The 8,572-nt window shown below is 35.2% G+C and overlaps 1 protein-coding gene across 1 annotated transcript; it reads right to left on the bottom strand.

Annotated features, from left to right (window-relative positions):
* Positions 1-712: 712 nt before the first annotated feature.
* LOC132181934 (uncharacterized) lies at positions 713-8,278 on the bottom strand. Its single transcript, XM_059595157.1, has 11 exons — positions 8,045-8,278; positions 7,445-7,489; positions 7,317-7,357; positions 7,085-7,166; positions 6,414-6,458; positions 4,499-4,555; positions 2,243-2,302; positions 2,029-2,156; positions 1,495-1,762; positions 1,274-1,399; positions 713-772 (listed from the first exon to the last, which is right to left on the bottom strand). The coding sequence occupies exons 1-11, from the start codon at positions 8,168-8,170 to the stop codon at positions 713-715; spliced, it is 1,038 nt and encodes a 345-aa protein (XP_059451140.1). The 5' UTR covers positions 8,171-8,278.
* Positions 8,279-8,572: the final 294 nt, after the last annotated feature.

Below are 8,572 nucleotides of genomic sequence, written 5' to 3'. Positions count from 1 at the left end.
AGGGCCTTGTTTGCTAGCTGGTGGTCGGGAGGTCGTTCTCGAAGCGCGGTTGTTTGGAGGATGATTCCTCTGTGTCTTATGTGGTGTATTTGGAATGAAAGAAATGCTAGATGTTTTGAAAATTCCACTAGGACCATAGAGGAATTGACTCATTTCTTTTTCTTTACTCTTTACTCTTGGACGGCCGCTTGGCTAGCTCCTTTAGTGATTAGTTTCTCTGATTTTCTTTTTCATTTCTCTCCCTCCTAGGCGCTCTCTGTTTATACTTCCCGTGTATATGGGTTGCGCCCCTTTGCGCTCTTTTATATCATCATTACTTATAAAAAAAAAAAACATATTTTTTCATTTAAAAAATTTCTTGTTTGGAGCAATTCCAATAAAAGAACCACATCTCAACATTCTTAGCTGTCCTCATCCTTAAACTGTGTGGCCTTTTGGCACATTCATCCTCTCCAAAAGATTTTTCCATCTTTGAGCATCCCAGTGGTCCCCATTGATCTATCCTTAAGTTGGCAATGGAACATAGCCTTGGACTTCAATATTAACATATACACTTCCTTCTTATGCCTCTTTTCTCGAACTTTAACATGCTTTTCTCTCTTTTAGGCTATTATATTTGCACACACTTGTTTAACCTTTTCAGATGATAATAGGCTTTTGAATTTACATGAATATATGTCATCATCCCTCTCGGTAAAAACATTCCACCATTTTAGCTGTATAATGACATAGATGAAGGTATTCCTACCAAACATGAATTCTCAGGAAATGTCTACAGAAGATCTCAAACAGTCAGAAATGACTACAACTTTAACATGGCAAATTTCGCACTGAAAAAAAAATATATATATCATCTTATATAATATTACTGTATCATGTGATAGTGTATACTCTCAGACCTAGAGGACTATGAGGCAGATATTAGAATTCTGCTACTCTTTACTGGCAGGAAATATGATATTTTTCAAGCATGATATTCCACCTTTAATTAATTTATAGTACAATCTCCTGTAAACCCTCAAGATGTGGTAAAGGGAGGATATTAGGGGAAGCAGTGTGTAGATTTTAAAAAGCAGTTTCACCACAAATTTAGTTCACCAAAAAGAGCAGAAACTACTATCAAGCATTCATATTTTCATATTGTGAAAGACGGTCTAGAAAAAAGATAAAAAGTATGCAAATAACTATACCAAGCACAATTAATACGACAAATTAATCAGAAACAGATAGGACTAAAAATTTCACTAAAAACAAATATTTTATCTATATTTGCCTGACTGAGGAAAAACATCAAAATATAGCTAGGAAAGTCAAATGAAGTAACAAGGATACTGGTAACAAACATTCGCGTCTCACACTTGGAGGCACAAGTTCCACATGTTGATGGAAAAGTCATCACCTATCAAACAAGAGCAGGCAAGACGTACCATATAAAATTTGAGGTACACAGATAAAACAAAACTTAACCAGTTTAAACTTCAGCAATTGCCTTACTTCTTCTGGTGCAGAGTACCGAAACACAGTTTCCACAATATCTGCACTATTACTCTGAGCGATGGCCCGATGAGCAGCTGTTGCCCCAACTGAGCCGTGTGGTTCTCTTCTGACTTCATCGGAAGCACCACTTGTTTCCTCTGTTGATGGTCCACCACAGTGGTCTCCTGACTGTGAAGGGTCCGCAAGATACCCCAGTGATGCTTGTTGCTCTGGAGTTCGCTCATAGAACTTGATTATCAAGGATGGATCCAGGGCTGGAGAAAACCTATCCATAGATAATTATATCCTAATTGAGCTAAAATAAGAGCAACTGATGGTTCAAAATATTAATGGAAAAAGAAACAAAGGCCAGGTCTGTCCCAAATGCAAGTTAATTGAGTTCTTTCATCCCAGAGAAATCACAAAAAAGATTGATGCATAAGACCATCAAGATTAATGCATAAATTCATATAAGAAAACCAGTTCAGAAAAATGAAGTTTTCCCTATCATGTATGAGTAAGGTTTCCCAGTCACATCAAATTATTTCTTACGGGTTCTCAATGAAGCTGTTTCCAGAAGGATCATCCAGGATGAAGGAGAAGGATGAATCTCCAGTTGCACAAGCTTTCAGTTTCAACAAAAACTGGTCTATCGCTTCAGCAGTTTGAGGATTCACTTTCTGGAAAACCCAGAAGATTGCATTAAGTTACTTAAAGAGGAAATTATATAACATTTGATATCGCAAATCCCAGAATTGATATGCACCTTGCGTTCTTCTTGAAGGGCCTGCAGCTCATCTACAGCTCGTACTAGTATCCCTTCCACCTAGAGTAATTACATCAGATATATAAGATAGTTATAAAGAGAGTAGGAAGGAAAAAAGTTCTGGAAACATGTTATAGAAAATGGTGAACCACACGCTGAAGATATGAGAGATTCATACACCAAAGTGCATGCTCAAAATTTATACAACGGGACCTAACATGATTAGAATGTCCAAATTGATATAAAATCCACCAGAAACCTTACAGAATATACTCAACACTACTCAAAACTTATCCAGACCTGGCGAATTTTTTTTTTTTTTTCTCAAAGCAATTGCAACACAGACATTTTCAAGTGAAACGTGCCATATCACACAAGGTACAGGCTAGTACCAACAACAACAACAACAACAACAATAACAATAATAATAACAATAATGATGATGATAAGTGCATAAAAGGGCAAAAATACTTGTCTATGAGTATCAGAACATGACACCTATAAATTAAGCAACCCCCCCAAAAAAAAAAAAAAAAGACACCCATAAATATAGCAGAATTTTCATTTTAGTCTCTTCTATGGTATAGTTTCTCATCAGAAAATATTAGCAACCCGAGGTTTGTACATGTGAAGTTATTGTAGCAGAAGTTTCACATGCTCATGAGGAAACATGGGTATCATAACATGCTTAAAAATCAATGCTCTACTTATGCGCCCATGAGCTAAATGCACCTCCTCCCCCCATATAAATGAGATGAATTATAAGTTCGTAACACAACCTACTGGGTGCTTGAGCCAATTACAAATCCAAAAAACAAAACAAAACAAAACAAAAAAAACAAAGGTTACGCTGACAACCCTGCACGACTTCAACTTGAGCATCATAAGACTAAAAATATTTTTATGCAAGTAAATTGGAAAATCTGTTCACCAATGGTAAGGGGGAAACTCTGTGAGTGCCAATGCATAGAAAAAGGAAGACGAACTACATGTTCAAACTTGTTTCCACCACTTGCAAATATCTTCTCTCTTTCTTTTTGATAAGTAATGCATATGCATTCTAAGCGTAGAGGGGAACAACCCTAGTACACAAGAAATATACAAGTGAACCCCTAAATTATAGAAAAAAGAAGCACGTAACTCCAAAAACTCAGAAAAATTAGAGACATGCACACTATTCCAGGCCACTTTCCAAGTATACAGGGATTGTAGCATCATCTTCTTTCTTTCTTAAGGTGTGTAACTATTTATTTTCCCCATTTGATCAATTTCCCTGATTTTCTTTTTATGTTCTCTTCTTCTTTCTCTTCTACTTAGTCACTCTCTTGTATACTTCCTGTGTACTTGGGTTGCGCCACTCTGCACTCTTTTATGCATCATTACTTATCAAAAAAAAAAAATTTATTTTCCCCATACAGCACTATTATCAGCCATAATATGGTTTCCCCTATGATTGATCTTAGTAGAATTATCAGATTTTAGTCAGTATACAAAATGAATTAAGACTATCTAGGGGGAGAATGCATAGCTAAAGTTGTGTCATGGAAAATCTGATTGAAAATTTAGTTTCAAATAATTAAAAAAACTGGGAAATGGGTTACATATTACTAAGCTTGATCCATCTAATTTCTTAGAAACAGAACTTATCTGACTATTATCTCTGGATATAATTATTTTCAACATGTTCTTTTACAAATCCTCATCCAAAGAGTTCTACAATTATGTATCCCTATATTTTACATCATTTTGATGCAACTTCAAACTGCAAACTTTGGAATTAGAAATATTACTCTGCATTTGAATTCCAAACCCAAGTTCCAATCAGAGCCTTAGCGACAACAGTGTTCATGGAGGCAATCACAGAGCAAATCATTTAAACATCCAATTTTTTTCCTCCAATTAAATACTAAACTTTTCTTAAGTTAAAAATAAAAAGGGAGGTGTTTCATTTTAAAGCTTTTTACCCTATAAAAGTGCATTCAATTATATCTTGATTGCACCTTCCAGAAAAATGAAAGGAAAGCTATTTTTCTACTTTTTTGCCTTCTAATAATACTTCAAAATCTAACGCATACTAACATCATCCTAGAGAGTTATTCAAATGTAGCAACAAAGGCCCACTACTAACTGAGCTACCATCTCATAAGGATGAGAAAATACATTGCCAGCTGAAGATATTCATCAGCAAACCACAGCCACTTAAAAACTCAACTAGAGGGAGAAATAAAACAAAAGACCAGAGTTTAAAGAAGATACTGTTGACAGAGATCCACGCTGAGCCTCGGGAGGAATTTCAAAATCCAATTCAGGAATCTGCACAAATAAAGAATAAAAGAAAATGCACAACTCAATATCCCAATATTAGAAACTCAACAGATTGCTTGCTGAGCCAATGCACACAAGATAGCCATGTCATGATCAAGTAAAAGTCAGAATTTACTCCATTATTGCAAGAATCTGATATATTCTTCTTATTTTCCTTGAGTTTTATTCATCTTGGAAGGTAAAGCACGGTAGTGAATGAACCAAATTTAATATTTTTTTAAAAAAGAAAAGAGATAGAGACTACCTTTGCAGTTCCAACACCTTAGAACAACAAAAACCTGGTGTAAGAAACACCAGCTAAAGTACTCTTTGCAACCAACACAGGGAGGGAGAGGGGAGAGAGAAAAGATTTAAAACGAAAAAAGAAAAAAAAAAAAAGTTACTTTATGTCATCTCCATACAACAAACTAACCCACAGCAGGCCACACACCAAATTCAAAGTGTTTCTATGTACAAGGTGTACAATGTGACCACCATTTAAATAGAGAAAAGGCCAAATGCGTTTACCAACTTGAGACACATTGCCCTAGGTCTGCTCCAGATTTATCATGCAAAATTCATAATGTAAAGAAGTAAAAAGAAATGGGGGGAAATCTCAGATATCATCTAAAGAATTGAACTGAACAATAGCTTGACCTGAAGAAATATATACCCTCAATATTCATACACACAAATAACTTACAGTAAAACATAAAGAACACAATCCTTTTAACAATAGCAACCAAGAGTAAAATATTGCTGGAATAAAAAAAAATAAAAAACATAAAAGACAGATACCAAGTCAAGTCATAGATACCAAGATCAGGTAATGCTATCATAGAAGAAAACAATTTTAACACCACGGTCTAAGGTGACAGGGTAATCGCATGCAGAGTAGAACACATTACCAAATTGAATGAATAAATAAATAGTCTCAGACAAGTCATTTAAACAATCAACAGTTAATTGAACTCTGGTGATATATATCTTAAACACCTATATATATATATATATATATATATATATATATATATATATATATGAAGAAAAATTATCACCAGCCACACTAAGTTCCCACTGTTCCAAAAGTGAATCAGAAATAGATAAAAGAAAGATAGCAAGTAATGTCACTGCCACCAAGTTTGCCAAAGTCCATTAACACCATCAAATAAAAAAAGCTTCCCTTTACACCATTAAAGATGAAAACTTGCAACAATAGACTAAGATGACAGGGTAAGTCAGACACGCACTGAAGGATATAATAAAGTAAGTGAAACCTGAATGAAGTAAGAACTACAAACGGAAACAGTGTTCGACATTTTCAGAAGCAACAAAATGGTTGAACAAGAGTACCAAGTAAACAAGCAAATAACAAAAGCAAATTCACCAACATCATTACTGCATTAGTCAAATTGGTTTCTCTTAGGCATCCCAGTACAAACTACCATGTTTGGTTAAGAACATGCGCTATGTATATTGAGGGTAATTTAGCACTTATCTCACTAAATCAGTGAGAAAGTGCTCTGTGATGGGTCAGAGTCTCAAGTATATAACAAACTGCCTCGGTATTGATGCAATTTGACACTCGATGTTTATGCTGATCAATTACAAGAAAAATTCTACTCTTACTTATCAAAAAAAAAAAAAACAAGAAAAATTCTACTCTTAGTTTTCAAATATACAAGACTCAATTATATAAAAAAGAACTTATAACAAACAACTATGTCCAATGAAGATTAGGAAGAGATGGATACTTAATATCTCAATACAGCATAAGATTGCACACAAATTTAAACTCTGAAAACAAAAATGGAAAATTCAACGTAATTTGGAAGGAGACTATTGCAATAAGGATCTAGTGAAGCACCTTAATAGTTGCAGACTCAGACTTCACTACTTGACGGTCAAGCATCTGCATTAAAAAAACTCGTCAGATGGCCTATTCATATCGGAGGTACCATTTCTTCAAAGTAAGGGGGAAAAACAAAGGCGCTACCAGAAAGGAAAAAAATTAAAACTAAAAATATTTTACATGCACATTAGAACACAAGAAAACAATGTTCTATGTCAATAAGACAAAAAACAGCAAATTGTTGCATGTTATACAAACAAATTGTGTAAGCCTATAAAAGTCAGGAGACTGGCCCAAACTAACAACCATTGTGAAATAAGATGTTTATGATCACAACTTCAACTGAATACTTGGCACTTATCATTCTTGATTCACCAGAAAATATACAAAGTGCCAAGCATATCAGATGGAGGACACAATGTTGAGAGGCCAAGACAGCACTGTTCGAACTATCTCCAAGCAAAAAGAAAAAACAAAAGAAAAATCAAATAATTATGCAAGGCAGAAAAGCCGACATCAACGAAGAATTAACTGCCTTTCAAATATTCAAGCCTGTCACCGGAGCACTGCTGCATTTTATAATGCATGAATTTCAGTTAAGCTTAAGGCCGTATATCTTTTGGAAATAGATGCAAAATAAATTGAGAGAGGTCACTTCACAATTATTTTACTCTGATGGATACAACCTTTGGATCACCTGAAGGGACCTGCAGATGGTAGCAACATCCCCGGGCTTGAATCTCACCAGCAAACTGAACTTCATTATTCCTATGGAAAAACCAAGGATAAATAATAACAAATTAACACCTCAAGGACGATCCAATTGGATAAGATCAAATTGAATTATGTACCTCATTAATTAAAATCCCAACATCCTATAAAGAATATATATATATATATATTTATTTATTTATTTACCTCTCACCACAATGTGGACACTCAAAGGCTGACAACAAGATCTGCAGGCAGAAAACATTAACTGCAAAGCTCAACAAACAACAGAAAATTAACAATAGGATGTAAATGGGAAAAAACAAGAGACATACCTTTCGAAAATGGGGAATAAAAGTCAACAAGAACTTTGTTATCCCCTGTTCAAAGTATAAAATTTTGCGTCAGAAAAGTTCACAGGGTTAACTCAAACACTAAACAAACAATAATCAAAGTTGTAATCCAATAATTGTTAGGCTCCTTCCCAGCCAAAGTAACACAAAAATTCTTCCTATGCATAGATAAAATATTTAAATTCCTCTTATAACTCACTCAGCTGCTTACTTAACTTGATGAATTCCAACCTACACAATCTGATACCAAACAAGTAACTTTATATTTATTTTATTTGTATTTCTCTCCAAATTTTCTTCCATTGTATGTCCCCTCTGAGGACAAAACTTTTCCATCCAAAAACAACCAAACCCACATTTGGGCTCAGACCAACTTTGTGAACCAAACCCAACAGTAAAGCATGTTACTACAAACCCAATATCCATTATCCAATACCCTCTCAAAAGCACAAAATTTGAAACATTCTTTTCTCTTCAATGACGAAATCCAAAGAAACATAAACACTTGAACATGCATTAACAAACATAAATACATGAAAAAAGAAAAGGAAAAGCATAGAGAGAAGGTGTCTGTGTGCGTACGTTTTCGCCGCAACGCATACAGAGGCTTTCGACTTTGTAAAGAGGGGCGTCGCCGTCGTCTGCGGAGACAGCTTCGACCACCGACCTCACATCCACGATTTGCTCTTTCTTGCTGTTAGCTTCCATCTTCGCTGTTTGTTTGTCTCTGTAAATCTCAACCTCTACGTTGCAGAAGAGCCAAATATGAGAGAAACTGAGAAAGGTCTACAAGTTTCTCAAAACAGAGGGGACTGGGTTGAGGGTTTTTTTACCCGTCAAATACCGGGTATTTCCGACCCGGACACGTCACTGTACACGCAAACAACCCCGTGTCAGCGTTAGGATTCTTTCCACGGAAATCAGGGATGTACGTTTTACGTGGGAATCGCAACTTCTGGAGAGGAGAAGCTTCACGATTTGGATCCGCCCAAAAACTTGCCGCGTCTTTGAGAAGTGATTGGCAAAGGACTTGGAGAAAAAAAAAAAAAAAAAAAAAATAGGATCGAAATTGTAGTAGATTTGATTGATGTAAAAAAAAAAAAGTAAAAA

Source organism: Corylus avellana, chromosome ca5, assembly GCF_901000735.1.
Source record: "Corylus avellana chromosome ca5, CavTom2PMs-1.0".
NCBI lineage: Eukaryota > Viridiplantae > Streptophyta > Magnoliopsida > Fagales > Betulaceae > Corylus > Corylus avellana.
Note: the sequence above shows the minus strand (reverse complement) of the source record. Positions and strands in the feature narration are given on the sequence as shown.

Excerpts from the sequence above, each read along its gene's own strand:
- LOC132181934 (XM_059595157.1), bottom strand. The coding sequence starts at position 8,170 with ATGGAAGCTAACAGCAAGAAAGAGCAAATCGTGGATGTGAGGTCGGTG. Across the intron at positions 7,490-8,044 it reads GTATGCGTTGCGGCGAAAAC|GGGATAACAAAGTTCTTGTT; the intron begins GTACGCACACAG and ends TACTTTGAACAG. Across the intron at positions 1,763-2,028 it reads AACAGCTTCATTGAGAACCC|GTTTTCTCCAGCCCTGGATC; the intron begins GTAAGAAATAAT and ends ATCTATGGATAG.